Source organism: Corvus cornix, chromosome Z, assembly GCF_000738735.6.
Source record: "Corvus cornix cornix isolate S_Up_H32 chromosome Z, ASM73873v5, whole genome shotgun sequence".
NCBI classification, from domain to species: Eukaryota; Metazoa; Chordata; class Aves; order Passeriformes; family Corvidae; genus Corvus; species Corvus cornix.
This window is the reverse complement of record NC_046357.1, coordinates 25662482-25683025: the sequence shown is the minus strand read 5'-3', so window position 1 is coordinate 25683025 and position 20544 is coordinate 25662482. Positions and strand designations below refer to the sequence as shown.

The following is a 20544-nucleotide window of genomic DNA, read 5'->3' as shown; positions in this document are numbered from 1 at the left end:
ATGACCTTTATAGAATTATAAAGAAGGAAAATTTCTCTTAGACTGTATATCTCATTATGCTTTCAGGTGTATATTCTTAACTGCTACATTTTTCTAGTGCTTTGCATTAGTAATATACTGATTTCTACAGGGTGGCGGATTGCAGGGGCAGTGTGCTGCCATTGGGATGCAGAGATCGAGAGAATCCAGAAGTGTAACATACAGTATGTAAGCTATTGCTGGCATTCTACTGTAATCCCTGAACAAAATCTTGATTTCACACTACCTGTAAGAGATCTTGTCTTGCAATGAAAGTGCTTAGGTTGAAAAGCCATCTGCTGAAGCATTTTGTCCCCTGGAATGGAGGAAAAAGAATAGGATAAGCTGCTAAAAAACATAACCACAGAGTATCCTGAGTTGGAAGAGACCCACAAGGATTGTCAAAGTTCAACTCCTGGCTGATATCTGTAGGGTACAGCACAGGGACTATATGATTTAACTCCTTCAATGTTCTTCTTTAGTGTTTTTTACTTGCAAAATCCTTTGCAAGTAAAGGGATTTTCTACTGCTTCCTGACTACATATCTAAGCAGCTTCTCTCTCTTTTATGAGGAGTCTGGAGGGTGCAGGATTTTCTTTTTTTTGCTTCAGACAATCTTGAATTCTGGTGTGTGCTGCTTTACAAAGTACAGCCACCCAAATGCAATCCCCAGGTCACTTTTCTAGCCAAAATTGCAAATTATTAATAATCAATCTCCTAGCAGTACAAGTGGACCACAAGCTGGGAGATGCCTGTGTAACCCAACTCTCCCACTCAACCAGATAGGTCTCCAGAGTCTCCAAAATTCTCAAGGCTTTTCCATTGAGACCCACTGCAGAATCCACATGGTATGAGGTAACTGATAACCTCTTTCCCAGGTACTATATTCTGCATCATACTGTAAACTAACATGTTAACAAAACAGAACTTTCCAAATAAATAAGGGCCTGAGAGAGAACTGTGCATCACTAATAGGGCTTCTGTTTTTCGAAGTCTGTCCTACTCCTGTTCTTATCTAGGAACTAGTTAGGATTATAAGACAGTGTCACGGGTTGGCCGGGGCCAGATGCCAGGCACCCACGAAAACTACTCACTCCACTCCCTTCTGCAGATGGACATAGCAGAGAAAATTTAACAAAGGGTTCATGAGTAAAGGACCAGGAGAGACATCACTCACCAAATACTGTCACATGCAAAACAGGCTCAGCTTAGAGATATGCATTGAATTTATTACTAATGAAATTGGAGCAGGATAATGAGAAGTAAAATGAGCCCTTAGCAACACCTTCCCCCCACCCCTCCCTCTTTCCAGCTCTACCTCCTACCTGGTGGCACAAGGAGACAGGGAATGGGGGTTATGGTCAGTTCATCACCCAAGGCTTCCCCTGCTGCTCAGGGAGAGGAGTTGTTCCCTTGCTGCACCATGGCGTGCCTCCCACAGGAGACAGTTCTCTATGAACTTCTTCAACATGGCTCTATCTCACGAGCAGCAGTTTCCTGTGACCTGCTGCACGTGAATCCTTCCCACGGGCACCAGTCGCCCTCTAACTGCTGCAGCGTGGGTCACTTCCATGGGGTGCAGTCTGCCAAGGACAGGCTGCTCCAGCCTGGGAGCAGGGCCCTTCTCTCCTCAGGTCTCCCATGGGATCACAGCTTCCTCTCAGGCATACACCTGTAACGCAGCGTTTGGTGCTTGAGGCACCAACTCTGGCGTGCCCCAGGTCAGAGGGAGTCCAGCTGCGTTACTTCCACGTGTCACTGAAGCGACTTCAGCATCAGGAAAAGAGCTGCTGGCTGAGTTAGCTAGCTGGCTTCTTGGCAGAGGAAACATGGCAGGAGCGGATGGGATCGGCTCACGTTAGCTCGGAGACAAAGGAAGAGAGAGGCTGTTCTGGTCTGGCTCCTAACAGGTTTATTGTTAGAAGTTTTGCAACCCGAACGAGCTCGGAAGGCTAGAATCCGATGGGATGTGATTGATGGGCTTGTGATGGGATGGCTCCTTGGAGCCTTGTCCTCAGTTTTATAGGGAATTTGAAAACCGCAGTGAAAGGGGAAAACAACCAATGAGTTACAAGCCAGGGGGAGGATACAATGTAACAGGAACCACTGGGGGAAACTGAGAGGCGGGAATTATAACAGAGAACAATGAACAACCGAGGAACCGAGAATTTTCCCGAACCTGGGGAGGCAGCTTGGACCCGGGCACAGCTTAGGCTTCTGAGCCGCCCCTCGACCCACCCTCTGAGTCTGCCTCTTCGGGAAACTTGATCCAGGGGAGGGGCTGGGATTGATTGGCATCACGCTGCCCCAGCCCCGCAGTGGGCTGGGTCACACCAACACACCTGCTCCATACTTGGGGCTCCTCCACGGGGTGTAGGTGTATCTTTGTATCCCCGTGGTTCTCCATGGGCTGCAGGGGCACAGCTGCCTCACCACGGGCTGCACCGCAGGCTGCAAGGGAATCTCAGCTCCAGTGCCTGGAGTACCTCCTTCCCCTCCTTCTTCACTGGCCTTGGTGTCTGCAACACTGTTTCTCTCACACGTTCTCACTCTGCTCTTCTCTGATCACAATTACAACTGCACAACCCCTTTCTGTTTTTCCTTTTTCTTAAATATGTTAACATAGAGGCATTACCACCATTCTAATTGGTCCAGCCTTGGCCAGAGACATGTCTGTCTTTGGAGCCACCAGGAACTGGCTCTACAAGACATGGAAGAAGTGTCCAGCATCTTCTCACAGAAGCCATGCCAGAATCCCTCCCTCCCCTTTGCCCCTCCCCCCACCCCCATTTCCAAAACCAGGCCATGCAAATCCAATACAGATGGTCATAACTCAATGGCTTCTAAAAGAAAGTAAGGTAGGTATAAGAAGTTAATTTACACCCTAGTAGAAAGCTTCACACCATAATAGGGATTCAATATGATTTATTAGATAAAGATTTAGCCTTGAGAGTCTGAATTCAACTGGTTAGAACCTTTTCATACCTAGTGCCTCATGGCACATATTCAATACAGTGAAAATAAAATAAGGTAGCCTGTAATGGCATGAGTGGAGGCCACATAAGATCATTTCAAGCTGCTAAGTGCCTTGATTCTAGCTGTAATCACCTGTATCTTACCACTATCGAATGCCTCATCCAAGAGAAATAAATACTCCAGGTTTATGTACTTTGCTATGAAAATAACCCACATAGCTTACATGAAAGCTTTAGCTTTTGCCATGTTAGTCATGGCAGTGGCAGCTGCACTTTGTCCTCCTGGACTACTGTATTTCTTTGTGCCAGAGCCACCAGTGTTGTACATTATTGAAGCATTGATTAGCCTGAACATGCTGCTGGACCAGTGTGCTCCAAAGGGCCAGAAGCCTTTCCTGGTTTTCAGGCTTTGAGGAGCATAATGTAGTGACACTTGAAGGACTGGGCTGGGCTGGTAACCAGAAAGCCAGTACATTTTTATGTCCTGGGGGTGCGGTGATGAAGCGTCAGTGCTGGATAGGTCACTTGGCTTAGGTGATCAGGCTGTGCTCCCTGGAATTGTCTACCTGGCTGGTAATGCCCCTTTAAATCATACAGTCAAAATTTGTTCAGTCCTATGCCTTTTCAGAATTTAGTCTGTTTTAGACCATGTCAGTCCAGAGGCATGGTTGTCTTACTTTCTGTTCTTCATGAATGGATTCCTACTGAATTAAGAGACTGACAGATAATTGAGAGTTTCTGGGGTTGCTTGTTAGGAACTTTGTTCATGCATTTATTTGTTGTAGTATGTAGATTGTTTATTATGCCATGCAGTTTGACATATAGTCCAGAAGAGTGCAGTTGCTGAGTTATTCTTTGTAATCATTGTATTTCTAAGGCAGGGCCATTAGCTGCTCATAATATGGACTTGAGCTCAGCAATGCAGTAAATTAAGCTGATGGATTCTACATTGTTGTGTTGTTCATATTGCCCTGTCATTTGTAAATTGTGGGATTTAATTATGTCCTAATGATTGTTTTTATATAGCTGCAGTAATACTATCAGGCAGTCATCCTACATTCACCAAACTCACTGTTTTTTCATGATCAAAGCTAATTTTCTCTTTAGACAGGTCAGACTTGTTTTATTAGTTAAACTAGAGGAAGGGACGTGCAGGGGTTCGGTATGTTTCATCTATGAGAAGAATGTTTTTTAAACATGTCTCAGACTCTTGAATTCCAAGATATATTTCAAAAGCACTTCATGGGAAGCACACACAAAAAATCAGGCCCCGTAAAGTACGTTTTTGCCATGATTTTTCATATTGGAAGGCCAAATCTTTGTTTACCCTGCAGACTACTCTCTTACCTCTTATGTTCAGTAGAAAGAAGATGGTAGAATATCTTGGCTTGAAAAACAAGTGTCTGCTGAGAAAGGCAGGAGCCTCCCTTGGAATGGAAAATGCAACCCCCTTCCCTCCAAATTATTATAATTTTGAAATTAAGGTGCTTTCAGGCAAAGATACGAGGAACAGGGATAACTGTTCTTTACCTATATATATATATGTATATATAACAAGGCAAACAAACGATAGCTGTGCCAGTAACAGCAAGCAGAACCAGGAACTCGGTGACAGCCTCTCTCGGCCACGGGCCCTTTCCCCTCGGGTGCAGTTCCGCTCGCAGCCGGCAGGGGCGCTGGCGGCTCCCGGTGGGCGGGGCAGGTGCGATGGTTCCCCCGCGGCTGCAGGGGGCGCTCCGGAGCGAGCTCGGGGAGCACGCAGCAATGGCGGCCTGGCCAAGCCAGGAAGGGATGGAAGAAAAGGTTCACAAACCCCCTGGGCAGCCGATCCCAGTGCCCCAGCAGGGCCTGCGGGAGCAACAGGCTGGAATGGCAGGAATGAGCACCAAATCCCGGGTGGTAGATGAGATGTATTGAACTCTGGAGCTGCAGCGGGAACCCCGGGATGTCTCAGCAGGCAGGGAGTGAGGAGCTGCAGTGTAGCGAAGGCTCGGGGCAGTGGCAAAGAAGCAGCAGGGGTGGGGCAGCGGCAGCCCAGCTCCCAGCAGGGTAGGGAAAAGCTGGCTCCATATCCTGGGGTTTTTCCCCTGAGGCACTGGAGCAGACGGTAAAACATCCCTCTTTTAGTGAGGTAGGGTGTTAAATAGGGTCCCAGTGCAATGACTGCTCCAGCAAGCAGAGCTCCACTCACGGTAGAAGGAAGGCAGCAGAAGGCAGAACCCCGCAGTGGTGATGAATCCTCCCCACAGCGACGCAGCCTCTCTCCCCTCCGAACGCCGAGAGCACAAGAGAGCTAGGGGCTCCACCCAGCCCCTTTTTCCCAGCACGAACCTCATGGCATCTCTGCCCTACACAAGAAAACCCCAGGTAAGAGAGAGTAGCCAGCTGGACCCTTCCCCTGAACTGTGGCCAGGTCTTTTGTCTCTCTTAAGTATCCAGCTGTTATTGTCTCCTAGCAACACGTATTGGGAAAATTCCTTAAGAGGAAAAAAGCAAAAGGGGAACTCTTAAAACCACAACATAGAATTACCATGAATGTTTAGAATGTTATTATAAAAAGAAGCAATTGTGAGCAATTCTGAAATGCTGAATCCTCTTTGAGAACTGTTTCTTAAGGTGTCATGATGCCCAAAAGATAGGCTGGAAATAAATCCCCATAGATCAATGTCTATAGAGCAGGTATTTGTTTATTGCAGCACTGTTAGTGAGGGGGATTTTTCCTCCTAACTCACCCGCCTTTGTCAAGTGCTGTGGTATATTTATACAGTGAATTTTGCTTAATGTTGCTATGTCATTACAGCATCATCACATACGCGCCAGAACTAATTTATATAGCATGATCTCATGGTTATTAGATAATTCTTTGCACTGCGCATGCACTTCCCCAATTCGGGGGTCTTCGGGGGTCTTTGATGAAGGCTTCTAAAGTCTTCTTCACTTTTGAACTTTCCAACTTTGTCTTCGGGGCATGCATAGTTATGGTGCTCATTGGTCCATCTTGTCTTGACTGGCCTAAATTATTTGTTTTGTGACTAATTGGCTTTGGCTTGCCAATTTCTCATTAGTACTACACTCTAAAACTATACACCTGGTACATTTTGGGGTTTTTGTTTGGTTTTTTTTTCTCTTTTTTTCTATTCTGCGTATAAGCAACTAGTTAACTATATACTAGCCATTATGTTGTATAAAAAGTTATTCATATTGGATTATATGGGTATCAAAAGTTATGATTCAGGTTATATAAGCATCAGGTTATATAGGTATAAAAGTTATGATTCAGGCTACATAAGTAAAAGCTATAATTCAGGCTATATAAGTATAGAAGACTATGCTTCAGGTTATATTGATATTCTTCAGGTTATATTGACAAAAAGTAATGGTTTAGGTTATACTGATATTAGGTTACATAGATAGCTTAGAACCCAAGCTATATAAACACTTTGTTACTTTGACCTAAATTATATAGACATTAGTCATAGTTAGGAGGTCCTTAACATCCTATTGCATCTCATGGTTGACAGGTAAAGCATTTCCAGAGTTGTTTTTTTCCTTAAACAGAAGTAGGTAAGGGACTGTTACTGCTTACATTCTACAGGGTCATCAGGTTTTCCTCTGGAACTAATGTTCCACTGCTAGCAAATATTTTTTGCAGATCTGTAAACATGACAGAATGTGTATGGGTATGATAGCAGAGAAGACTGATACACAGTCTGCAAAAACAGACACAGAAAATGGATTTGAAATTTTACCTAATGTGGGAACATGTTTACCAATAAAAAGACATCTGCTTTACTTTAAGAAGGTGTTAACTGGGTCATAAATTTAAGTCTTCACCAGACAGTTTTGTGCTATTCTGTGCTTCTCTTTACCTCTGTCTTGGGGAAAAAAAGCTTGTCTCAGTTCTTACTCTCTTAGAGCACTTACAACTTAAAGAGAAGTTGTCCTTAATACTCCAAGTTTATTTCTGAAGATCTTTCTAGTGTGCATGCTAGTGTTTCGACTCAAAGTAGAGAGAAGGATAATAGTAGGGATCATTTTCATTTTCTGGGACACTGGGGCCTGGATTAGTATGATGATTCCTTGTATTCCTCATAGATGTCACCTTTCCTCGGTCCATTTCATTATACCCTCACACAAAAAAAGAAGTGCAATTGAACCAATTCACTTGTTTGGCTTGCTGCCTGCACTTTGGAATATGTTCCATCAAAGTCTCATCTTTTAATGCTCCTGTGAACAGTAGTACAGCAGTGCACCATCTGCACCCAAGACTAATTCATCTGCTAATGTCTTAGAAACCAAAACATTACAAAGTCTTAAGCAGACAAGAAGCATAAAGCTTGACATAATGTTTCCTGCATTTTTTCAGTGGAGCTGTTCTGTGACATCGGCTTGATGCTGGAATAAACCATGCAATTAATCTAACAGTTCTAATGACAAAGGGATATGAGAGATCAGAAGCGAGCATATGAGGTTACCTCTTACCCTTTAGTAGCCGTATGTTGAAATCTCTTTTGTGCAAGGCACAATTCAGGCATGGAGTACGCAGGTTCACAGTCTAGGTACAGTATCTCTGCCACAGAGCTGAAATATGAGTCAGTTTATCCAAAGACTGCTGTCAACAGATACGTTTTATGTCTCCAACCTACCATAGATGACATCTGTTCTATGGAGTTTTGCAGGTATTGTGTCACTTGGCTTTAGGGGTGTTGGCTGGGTACCTGTGTTAAGGTTTATATTCTACCTACATGGGTGCGTCTTCTGAAAAACTGGAGATTACACCAAATGTACAAGCTCTGAATGAAATCTACAGAATTGAAGGGCACCTGCCATATCTCTGTGGGGCAGAACAGCTACATGCTACACTTGCATGACTCTGTAGACAGAATCTGATTCACTAAATTACATTGGAATGATTTGGTTTGCATTGGGCCTACATGTTTTCAGAAGCACCGTTACTTTGCATTTTTATTGTATTCACAAGACTTATCAGTGTGTTTATAATAAAGTAAATCTCAGTCAACCCGTTAGGCAGATATGGATGCACTTCTAAAAATTATTTATGTTGAAATATAGACATGACCATTTTACTACTGCAAGCCTTGTCTGCTTCTGTTCAATACAGTGATTGAAATATAGTTGAATCTGAATATATGGTTGCATTGCAAGTGAGGTCTTTATTATTCCATATTTAGGACAAGTTTTGTCTGTTATTTTGCCTGCTTTTTTTTGTTTGTTTCAGTAAGTAGTGGAAAATACAGTGCCAGTGTCCATATTTGTTTTATAATAAAGAAGTTGGAGCTTGAAGAAACAGAAGAATGATCCTGTTCTTCTGGCAGTAGTAGATTTTCCGTTGCAATTATAACAGGTATATTCAGTATTTGAAGTTTCTCCTGTATTTTATCATGTTCCTTTATAGTTACCATGTTCTCTAAGTTAATATATCACTTACACCACACTTTTCATGCCAGTTTAAGCAGATGTATTAAAGAACGAATAACAGAATGAGTGGTGGTTTTTATCTTGAATTCCCACGTGTGCCACATCAGTATGGCTCTGACCTAAATGGAGCTAATGTCCTTTTATTTTAGAGCAGGCAGGTAAAAAATTGCCTGATAGGTTCTGGTCTTACACGCTATCTAACTTGTAGTATGTTGTCCTGTTGTTAAAACAGGAAGTCCACAAGAAGAATAATCTTCTAATTGCATGTACTCCCACACACATGCAATAATTTAATAATTGAACCTGTCTGAATTATGTAAAGGGCAGCAAATGTAGGTGGTTTACACTATCTCTGTATATTGCCTGATTGTTTTCCATAGTTGAACCTAGGGTTAGAAACTCAGTAGAGACAAAATGGGGTGTGGCCAGCAGCCTTTGCTTTAGTGTCTGCCTGTCATCCTTCTGAATTGCCATTTGGCTGACACTTAAACCAAAGCCTGATGCAGTTCCTGGATGAGTGAAGAAGAGAAGAAAAACAAAAAGTGTAAGGCGTTGAAGAGCGTGTTTTGAAATGAAGAAAAGAGTAGAAGGTATAGAAATTCTTCACAAAGAACAATAGAGGAAAACATTTCAAAATTTGTCCTGATCTTACAGCATCAGTGAGATGTGTGTTTTCTGTGTGTAGAGCAGTGTGTTTATTCATTACCATCCAATTGGCATGTAATCATGTAATCCCGTGTTTTGCAGCTTGGTACTCAGATGTTATTGGTGGCTCCTAAAGAAATACCCGTAGTTTAAGTTTCCAGTCTTGCTGACACCAGAGTGATGGTCTTCAAGACAGTGACAGTGACTCAAAAAACTGGTTGCTCAGAAACTTGGTTTTGTGGCTTGTTATTCTGGATTCTCACTCATTTTTCTAAAGAAAATTTGGACGTCGTTCCCTGCTATGCTAGGATGGGGATTCAGTCTTCTCAGTCACCTGGGTGGCATTCTTCTCAGAGCACAGATGTATTATTATTTGGGAGTACTCTTGGGATCTGTGGTGACTGCTGCCTCAAAAATTCTGATGGCATCTGCCTCTCTAATAGCAGATATTGTGTGTGATACAGCTGGGTATACTCAAATAATTTGGGACTGGATCAAAACCGTAAACATATGGAATGCATGAGTGGCAAAAGACGTAATTGAAATGGGATAAAGAATAACAAGGTAGCAATGCAATTTCCTAACCACTTGCTATGTAGCAATTAGAATGATGAAAGCATCCTAGAGGGAAATAGGTCTAAGGTTGTTTTGGGTTTGTCCCAGTTCAGGAATAAATTAAAAGTGCTAAAATCTGTGTGAATTTAATCAGTATCCTCAGTGTTGTTAAAGATTGCACCAAATTCTAATGGATAAAATAAAATGTTTGAATAAATATAATACAGGTATGTAACAGATGTGCTAAATATATAGTGAAAAAAAGATCTAGCACCATTATTTTTATGTGTTGAAGAATGTGTGTTTCTGCCAGGAAGCGGGAGAGGAAAGGAGATAAAAGAACCTGGGCATGGGGACATTAAAAAATACAACAAATACTGTTGTTTCTGCTATGATGTGAGAGAGGGCATGGCATCTAGGTCATAGTCTGGATGAATGGGTGAAAAACCTGTTGCCAATCCAAGTGCTACCCATTTGGAATAAGGCACAGAAGTGAGGAGAGGATTTCAGTAGGATAGAAACCTCAGGCACTAATCAAGCAGTAAGTGATGTTTTGGGAGGATATTCTTTGTTGTTGTTTTTCTACAGTTAAATACAATTAAATTGAATGTATGAATTATTATTTGTGTAAGGTTCTCCAAATTATCTGCAAAGGTTGTATTTTGAAGCCTTCCTGGCTTTTCTTTTAAATCAATGTTTCACCAATGGAATATTAACTCCTAATAAAGCGCCGTATATTCAGATCCTCAAATTGAGGCTGACCTGTTAAAAGAATAAGATAGAAGACTCAGATGCAGTGCAGGTAGTGCAGATAGTACAGGGCTGTTTACCCCGATGACTTCTCCATAATTTTGGTGGCTTTTCCTGATGATCTCACATGTTTTCTCTCTTCAGTGATCTTCTGGCTTTTGGGCTTTTTCTGGGTTGGGGTTTTTTGTTTGGGGTTTTTTTGGGGTGGAAGGGATGTGGGGAGACAATGTCTTGGGTGGGTGGCTTTGTTTATCAGTTAGGTTTTGGTGCTTTTTGTTGGTTTTAGTGGTGTTGGTTTGGGGTTTTGAGGTTTTTTTGCTATAATTACTTTGAGCCAACCTCTGCTCCTGATGTCTTTAACAGTCATGTGAGTGTGCCAGTCTTATGAAATCTTACTTTGAGGGAATAGGAATCTTACTGGTGAATCAGTTATATGCATGGTTTAGTGATACACTGAAGATGTTGTGAATTCCTCCACTGCTGTAATCACAGTAACCACCTTTTGGTTTGGATGTGCCTTTGATAAGACAGCCTGTTGTGCAATATATTTTCCCAGCATCTACACTGTCTTAGAAAGTGCCAAGATTTCGATGCTTTTGACAGTTCCCACTAAAATTCTTCTCTGAAGCCATGGGATGAGCTGTGGTGGAAAGTGCCCGTAAAAGTTTCAAGCGTTCCTGAAGAAACATCACCACAGAACCCCCCTAACAACCTTTTAATTAGAGCAGCAAATAAAAATTTGTAGCGGTGTGCTCTGATTGGGATCTGAGTCAAAGACCTTCCTGTTGAGTCACAGGATGTGCTACACACAAATATACAAGTAGAAACAAGAAATGACCAGGCTTTCCTTTTTCTTGGTCAGAAATTGTTGGGGACATAGTATGGGATACATGCTGCATGAATGAGTTCTGTAGGAGGAAGCTTAGCTACCTGACAACTCCTGCATTCAAACTGTGCCACCTTTGCAGTCAATTTTTGATAAAAATCAGCAATTGGTTTTTGTTTAGAGCTAAACTGAGCAGTGCCAGGCTGTGGGGAACCGCTCTAGTGCAGTGCACATGGCACCCCCCAGAGCTTGTCAGCTGTGCTTTCCCTGTGTGCTGTGGCCACACAGATGACAAGGAGCACTCATTTATTTTGCTTCAGAGTAAACTGCTTGCTATGGTCGTAGGGGAAAGAACTCAACCCTTCTTGCTGGTTATGTTCGTATGCTGTATGGAAAATGAGTTTTGTTCCTTTTTTTTGTAGTATTGGGTATTTATTAGCCACAGCTGTGGGCAGCTTGGTTTGAAAAGCAAGATCCTCAACTTGCAGTGAAGGTAGTTTTTCTCTATTTATACCTTTTAAGAGCTTGGTCCTACAGCTCTGTTACAGTAAATTTTTTGTGTGCATGGTTAGGAGAACTAGTGCTGTGTGAGAGTTGCTCTGACCACAAACTGTAAAGAGTAATCAAATACTGTACTTCTGCCTATAAAGCGCTTTACCACAGGGATAAATTTATGTTAAAAACTACCCAAACCCTTCTTCCAGATCAGTTTGTTTGCTTTGTTAAATTCCCTCTGAAGCACACCATGGGTTAAGCAGTATGCAGAAAAGGCTTTCAAAGTAGTTTAGTTCACTAGAAAGGTAAAGCAGAGTCATAAACTGGGAAGTTACTTTTCAGTGTGTAGGGGGAGCAAGGCAGTTCCACAGCTGTTCCCTGGAGCATACTGCTAGGTCACTGCTTCTCCAGTGCTGGTACTTAATGTTCTGTGTGGAGCTATGCAGTCAGTACAGTCCTGGCTAGTTACTATCTGCTAAACTTTATTAAAGGACAGCACATTTTTGCTATTCTAAACTCTCCCCATGTGAAAAATCCTTGTTACAACAGTTAGTTGTATTGTCAACTGGAGAGGAGGCTGGCATTCCTCAGAGGAGGTAGTTACAATGCTTAAGTGTTCTTTCTAATATTGTTTGATATATAATGTCTCTGACTTCCTTTACTTGCTTTCATGTTTCAGTTATCACAGTCAAGGAAAACAGGTTTTTTCCTCCAAGAGTCCTTCAAGACTGCTGATTTAGAGCTCTGGAGTGTGGATGGTTACCCCACCCCAGGTATTCTGTTTCTATCTAGCAGATTCTCTTTTTTTTCCTCTGTGCATGGTAGTAGGTCTTTTTGGCCAAATGGTAAGTTTGAACATGCTAAAGTTACATGGTGGGGATCAAAATTATTCTCCAGAGACAAATCTCCTCAGCCATCAAGTCAGTTTAGTCCTGCAAGTTCAGATCGATGTAGAAATCAACCCTATGGATGATTTATTTCTTTGAATTTTGAAATCACAGATCCCGCAACTAGGCACTTATGACCCCACCACCACTTGCAGAGGCTACGCCATGTGACTGCATGCTGCTGAAGCATTTTATCACTTGCAAGTTGCAGGCTATGATTACACCACGCCCTTGACATATAAAATTGTGAAATCATCAATCTGTGAAATCTTCTGCATTCTTCAAAAGATGTCTGTACAAATACCTTGCCTTCGTCTCCTTGGTATGAGTTTGGAAATGTCCATCCTGGGGTGCATCAGGCAGAGCATTGCCAACAGGGTGAGGGAGGGGATTGTCACACTCTGCTCTGCACTGGGGTGGCCTCACCTCGAGTGCTGGGCGCAGGTCTGGGTGCCACAACACAGATAAGACATTAAGCTGTTAGAGAGTGTCCAAAGGAGGGCACAAGGATGGTGAAGGGCCTTGAGGGGAAGCCTCGTGAGGAGTGGCTGAGGTCACTTGGTCAGTTGAGCCTGGAGAAGAGGGGACTGAGGGAAGACCTCACTGCAGTTACAACTTCCTTGCGAGGAGAAATAGAGGGGCAGGCACTAATCTTTTCTCTGTAGTGAGCAGTGACAGCACCCAAGGGAATGGCCTGAAGTTGTGCCAGAGAAGATTTAGGTTGGATGTCAGGAAAAGGTTCTTCACCCAGAGAGTGGCTGGGTACTGGGGCAGGCTCTCCAGGGAAGTGGTCACAGCACCAAGCCTGACAGAGGTCAAGAAGTGTTTGGACAATGCTCTCAGGGTCATGCTGTGACTCCTGGGGATGTCCTGTGCAGAGCCAGGAGCTGGGCTTGATGATCATGATGGGTCCCTTCCAACTCAGGTGATTCTGTGATAACTGTAGTTGCTGCCACTGTTCATATTGCTGTATTGAGTGCTCTCATCCAAATCATGGGAAGTAGACTTCTGCTGTTATTTCATGCATGTAGCTTTTCTGATAACCATGCGTAATGCCTGAAGTGGCCCCCTAAAAAACAGAGACTAGACAAGAATAAGGGAATAAAGGTAGGTATTTATTTGGAGGGCCTTCAAAGGTACACCCTGGGGAGTCCAGACGGTACTGCCAAGATGGACCCGAAGATGGACAGCGGGTCACGAGTTCTTCACACTTTTATAGGTTTGGTTTATTTGCATACCAGGGTTAATTCTCCAATTAAAGCTTCAGTTAATGATGAAATTTCACCAAGCTTGCCCCCCTTTTGAGGCTTTTGGTTTATACTTTTTGGGCATAGGACAGTCTGAGTGTCCTTGGAGAGCAGGCTTGGAGAGGCTTTGTTATGTCTACCTAGCACAAGTGAACAGAAGTTAACAGGCTACAAGAAACTTCAGAGTTACACACTAGGCAGTACAGGATTTGAAAAATACGAAAGTAAAAACCTCAGGCATCATACAGAACTGTATTTTAAAGTTAATGGATTGGGTCCTACAGCTGCTGGAGGTCCATTTCAAGACAAGATTTCAGATTTATGGTATAAATAATTGGAAGATATTCACAATTAAATTATCACTTTTGAGTTATTTGCAGTTAATTTGAGGGGCTGCACTGACTCCCACATGGTTTTAGGTGAGTTTTGTTTCTTAGCAACATGGAGTTGAGGGTAATTTTTTTGTAACTGAAGGTCATCATGTTCATGTTCAGATTTATCAGCGTTTGTTAGAAAGGGTGCAGTGCACTAACTAAGAATGTCATAGCCTCCTTGCAGATCTTTGCTTTGGAAAATGCCTCTGATACCATTAACTTCTTAGGACAGTTGCTGAGGGCACTGTGTCACCAACAGTGTGTCTCTGCTGTCCATCCTGCCACATTAACCTGAGCTTTGGTAGGAGTAGCAAACTGATAGGACCAGACCTGAGCTTACCATTGATGTGTATTGTTTCTATATCCTTAGGGATATGAAGCCATTCAGGGAGGCTTTAAAGAGGAAGAGCTAATAAATTGCTCTGAAGTTGATACAATCTTCTCTGGGAAAAAGAGCAGGGCCTGGAAAGCCTGTGATAGAGAGCAGCTGTTTTCAGATACCTGCATGAAATCTCAGACGTGCTTTCCTGCCAGCTGGTGCAGTGCAGAAGATTAGCAGATATGTCCATAGCACTGAAGCAAGACTTTAATAAAGATAAGACTTTCCGGCCAAAACGCAAGTTTGAACCTGGAACCCAGAGGTTTGAACTTCACAAACGAGTGCAAGCATCTCTCAACTCAGGCATGGACTTGAAAGCAGCTGTGCAGTTGCCCAGTGGAGAAGACCAGAATGACTGGGTGGCTGTTCATGTTGTTGACTTCTTCAATAGGATTAACCTCATTTACGGAACTATCTGTGAATTCTGCACAGAGAGGACCTGCCCAGTGATGTCTGGAGGCCCTGAGTACTGGTGGCAGGATGACTTGAAGTACAAGAAGCCCACAGCTTTGCCAGCACCCCAATATATGAATCTTCTCATGGACTGGATTGAGGTGCAAATCAACAATGAGGATATATTTCCTACAAGTGTAGGTAAGTGTAAGGAAGAAGTCCTAAAGCGTAAACTGCCTTTCATTAGTGTACTAAGCATGTTCTCTTCCACCTTCATTTTTACGGACATTAAAGCTGTTGAACAGCAGGTGGGAGGAGGGGGGATCAGAAATAGTGTGCAGTGTATGAAATGTTAGCTGTGGTTGGTAGGTATGGTAGTGTTTGTTAGCCTTAAATGTTTTTCCCTGATGAGCCTCTCAGGTTAATCACTGAGGGTGATCAGCATTGCATTAATACCTTCTTGAAAGCCAATCAAATTTGTATGGCTTTGCCTTTTGTCTGGCTACTTAGACAGATACAGAATGGATGGAAAGCAAAACTATAAGAGTGCTCTCCTAGTGTGTACATCTATGTACAAGACAGTGGAGAGTCAGGAATGCAGTGAACTTTGCCCTCGACCCTCTCTTGATTTCTCATCCAAAACTCACAAGTTGGGAAATGAATTATTCTCCAAAGTATTGTTTCAGTACTATATATAACTAATAAGCATTGCTATTATTTAAACAGACAGCCCAGATGAGAGAGCTGTTAAGAGCTTCACAAATTTCCTTTTATAATATTCTCTCTGAAGAGTGGCACAAGTCAGTTGAAGTATTTTTGCTGAAATAGTTCTCTCTGGATAAGGCCAACTTAGCAGAAGAGTGTATTGTGTAATATAGACAGCATAAATATTTAGCTGTGGCTGCATGCAACAACAAAAAAAATGTTATACCTTAGAAATGTCAGTGTACTTGCATGATTTTTAGCAGTTTTAGTTAATGGGTCCTGATTTACTTCTTTCGAATGGAAAAGCAGGGAGCTTGCTGTAAGAGATGTAAACTGTTGTATATTAGTTGGCCCAGATGAGTAACAAACAAGAAGAATGCTGTATGTTCATATTAGTTCAACCCAATATTTTGGAGTTTATAGGCAGCTAGGGCCTGCAACTAATTAATTATAGGGTAGGTAGGATGCATCAAGAGGCTGTGTCTATCAGTGTTTCCAGACCTTTGAAATACCTTATTCTTGGATTTGATGGCTATTTATCTGGACAAACCTGTGGTTTGTTTCTTAGTTTCTGCCACTTTTCTGTTCTACTCTAATAGGTAGAAAGGATGCATTAACTACATTTTTAATCTGGACTTTGACAACATGGCATGAAGAAGGAGGATATCAGAGGAAGCAGTATCATATACTTTGCATAATGAAAAATGGGTTTGATTTCTCAAGCATTTGTTGGTTTTTGTTTCTTCAGGATAAATGATTTTTGGAGTTGAAGGTTGGTTAAAGGTGCAGAGAAATAGGTGATTTTGCTTCCACTGGCATTTCTGCAGGCTTTTGTTATACCGAGTTTCTACCTTGGAGTACTCCAATATTGTTCTGTTTTCTTGTGGTTTGCATATGTAGAAACTGTTGTCTGTCAGCACGTATGGGGAGCAGGTAGCACACTGGTGTGCTAATGGGTTTTACTGAACCGACTAATGATGTCTAGCACACAAGTATTCAGCCCTAGATGCTCCCCTATTATATTTGTAGTAAGATACTTCTGAAGGAACTTTTATCCTGATGGCTTACCTGTTGTGAGCTGAGAATGAAATCAGTAAATACTCTCAGTCTACAGGTTTTCTCCTTCCAGCAGCTTCTGCTGTTGTCAATTTAATCAAACATGAAGGAACTGAAGAAGGGGAAAGGCATCTGGTCTCTAAAATGGGGCTGGACTCTGATAAAAGTCAAAACAGGAAAGCTTAATGTTCATGAAAATCTTTATCTCACTCTGAATTGACCCAAAGGAAAGGGACAAGTCAGCTTGTATTGGACTGTGTCGTATTCTTATTACAGACTGAGATGATTGGACAGTCCCATAAAGAGATTCTCTAGATACCTTTAGAGCACTACTGGAGCAGCACATGTGCTCCTATTCCTTTCTTGCCTCCTCCTCAGCCTTTTTTGCAGGTACCGTACTGGCCCCCTGCATACTTCTCATTATCTTTTTTATTTACCACTTTTCATATGAAACTGTTGATAAAATTGTTTGGCAGGCCTTAGATCTTTCAACTCAGCAACAGATATATGCTGTGTTGAATTCGGTGTTCTGACTATCTCTTATGTCAGCAAGTCCCTACTTAAGCACTCAAAACAGTCAAAGGGAAGTTTGGATCTGTTGCTGGGGTAAGTTGCCTTTCAAAAGAATCTTTCTGATTGATTTTCACATCTGTCCCATATTTGGATGTGATACTACCTGCCAACCTGAGTACTGCTTGTAAAGCTGTTGAAAGAAGTGCAGTCACTGAGCATGCGTATTCTGTTCTGCACTTCACAAGTGATCAGAGAGGGAACCTTTGTTGCTGTGTTGGGCACTGTTTGTTCCTACCTGTTCTGCAGTAGCCTTTGGTTGGATGCTGTCATAGCTTAGCAAGCACAGTCCCGGAAGGGATGTCCTTGCTAAGGGGTGGTTACAGCTTCCTCTGGGACCTGATAGAACCTATCAGCTGGCCAGTTTGAATATGGACAATTCTCTAAGCCACTTAAAGTTGTGACCGCCTCTGTGATCCACATTTAAGAATAGACAAACTCCCCCTCCAAGCTCTCTCTCGTTTCCGGCGCTGGGACAGGTGGCTGCGGGCCCCAAGTGGGGGCCAGCGAGCCTGGCCAGGCCCTGCTCGGGCCAGGCCGGGCCAGGCCACGGCCATCCTGAAGCCATGGACCTGTTCCAGCCGTGGAACCCCCCCCACTGCCTTGCCGTGGGCAGCCGGAGCGGCTCGGCTCTCCCCCCTCTCCACTGCGATAAGAAAAATTCAACATTCCAGCTGCAAAGCTGCAAGGCCGAGGTGAGATTAACCCTTTTATTGCTTTGAAGAGCTGAAAACATGAGGGAAGAGAGAGAGGAGATGCTTAAAGCTGAAATTCTGTTGTGAAGCTATGATATATCAGAGTATCCCGTTGTAATTTCATGAAGATATGGGGGGTGGAGTGTTCAACTCGTAAGCAAAAGCACCTGCACTGAGATAGGCAGATGCTGACGCAGCTGTAATTTCATGAGAAGTTTGGACAGGGAGAGATGGAAGTGATGAGGACTTTTGCTCCAAACGGGAAAGGAGAAACCTCAGTTCCTAGAGATGCTCCCAGAGATAGTCCTAACAATGAAGATGAGGAAGACCCTTTGCTCCCAGGGAAGGAGAAGGGCCTCTGTTTTTGTTTCTGAACGGCTCAACCTTAAAACTGTACCCCAAAAACCTTCAAGAGTGGACCCTCGAACACGGGAAAACCAATTGCTATCTGTGTGTGACCTTGAACAAGCTGCAAGTCGGCGGAAGGAACTCACACGCAGGCAGAGAGACTCCTCTTCCTAAATGGACTGAACAATATTTGGAAGTGGGCGGCTGTCTCGTTGTGATAATGTTTTCATAGCACGAGCAAGAAGAGACTCCTCTTCCTAAATGGACTGAACAAGGTTATTATGGAAGTGGTAGACAGACTGAACATCTTAAGGGTTGTCTTTGAACATTGTCAGTGGGAGAAGGGAGGAAGGTGGGGGGAGGAGGAGAGTTCTGAAGGTATGGTATAATTTTTTTTTTTTTTCCCCTTCTTCTAGGTCTGTTAATAAACTTTTTTATATTCTTTCGAGTTTGGTGCCTGCTTTGCATTTCTCCTAATTCTTATCTCACAGAAGATAAACAGTAATGAGTATTTTAGACCAAACCACTACACTAAATTGGTGTTTCCGCCCGGTTACAAACTGAACCCGCGACAGATGCACCATAGGCATAGTACTAATTAAAATCTCTGTTTTCATTAATATAAATTAATGGTGATGAATATGACAATTGCTCATTCTTCAAAGCAGCTGCAACAGATCTTGAAAGATGATATACTCAGAAAACAAAACAAGCTTTTGTATGCCCTCACTAATAGAACAGCAGTTTTGAAGTGTTGAGTGGCTGTAACTTAGAGATTACTTTATTGCTTTGAGTCTTTCTAGTCTGCAGATAATTGTTCTGGAAAAAAAAAGTGTATGGATGGTATTTGGGTTGACTTTTCCATTAGCAAATAAGTTTGGTAAAGAGATCCAGAGTTGGATTAATAAGAGCTGTTCACAGAAACCCTGAACACACTTTTCTCAGCATAATCCTATTAAACTTCTCCTCTTACATTTGGCATATCTCATGCAAACTATCTAAAAAGGGGTTTCAAGAACTGTAATTAAGTGCAGCTTTCACTGAGGAGCTAGTTTCAAGGAAAATAATTTCGGAGTAGGGATAGCCAGGTTTGGTGGGATCTTTCATTTTGTGGTGGTGGTGTTCCTCTGTGGTTTAAAAAAAAAATACAGTTGAGTTATAAATTGTTATAAATGTTATATTTAACCTTGTCAGTGTTTATACTGACACAATGGCCTCTGGCCTCTTACCAGTCAACCTGTGTTCTGATGTTTCCTCTCTGCTTTCCCCAGTCCTGGTTTATTCATTTTCTGGTAAAGAGTCACTTCCCTCAACCACTCTCCTGCTTACAGAGGGCTGGTTGCACGGAAACAGAAGAACTGTCAACATAAAAGCAGGTGCTGAGTATCAGGACCACTTGTTCGTACAGCAAAACTTTAAGGACTATTTTTTAAGGTAGCCTCACAGTCTGTAGAGGATTGCAGACATCATTATGTTCTTGTTATCATTTCCATTATTATTTCCATTATTATCAATTTCTTTATCCATTTAAGTGGATTTAAGGCATGTAAGAGGCTGACAGCTCTGGAAACAAGCTCTGTAGATACTCATATACAGATCTCTCTCAGTCCTCAGTGAGTGAAAATGCGGTAATAGAACAGAGGAGAGTCTGCTCAGTGCTCAGCCACTCCAATGAAGCTATCCATCCCCAATATTAATTTTTGTGCTTGTGGTTTATTTATCTTTAGGGTAAATTCTTTTTCTCTGGTAAATACTGGTTGCTCTTTAGGGCACCTAGTAGTCTCACTGTTTAATGCTTTTCAAGGAACATATTTCCCAGCTTTTGGTAAACAGTCTGAAGAAATAATTTGGAGTGGAAAGCAGTAGATCCTTGGAACAGACGCAGTTCTTGTTGAACTGTAGTCGTCAGCTTTCACCATGATTTTTGGCAGTGTCAAAAAAGGAGCTAAGAAAGAAAGCAGCTCTATTCTTCTGTGCTCCCTTTAAATCCTGATTCTCAAACATGATAAATTCCGTTTCCTGTACTCACTGTAGCCTTAAATTGGGAGTAATTATGTCTCATTTGGATTTTCAGTGAATGGAATGCTGAGTTTTTTCTGTTGTAAGAATCACTGGAAAAGATATACAGAAGTTTAAGGCCACAGGGGATTATGTCACTTCTTCTAATCTGACCTCCAGCATAACACA

At 42.5% G+C, this 20544-nt stretch overlaps 1 protein-coding gene across 3 annotated transcripts in view; it reads left to right on the top strand.

The window, feature by feature from the left end:
• LOC104689824 (MOB kinase activator 3B) overlaps nt 1-17678 on the top strand; it is a 37814-nt gene extending 20136 nt beyond the window's left edge. For 2 of the 3 annotated variants that reach the window (XM_039567753.1, XM_039567754.1), the window contains exons 2-3: nt 14582-15184; nt 16288-17678. In XM_039567753.1, the coding sequence (XP_039423687.1) occupies nt 14773-15184; nt 16288-16445 (570 nt within the window). In that variant the 5' untranslated portion in view covers nt 14582-14772 and the 3' untranslated portion in view covers nt 16446-17678. Of the gene's footprint in view, nt 1-12206; nt 12477-14581; nt 15185-16287 lie in introns of those variants that run through there. The other variant, XM_039567752.1, reaches the window with a different exon arrangement.
• The last annotated feature ends 2866 nt before the right edge of the window (nt 17679-20544 follow it).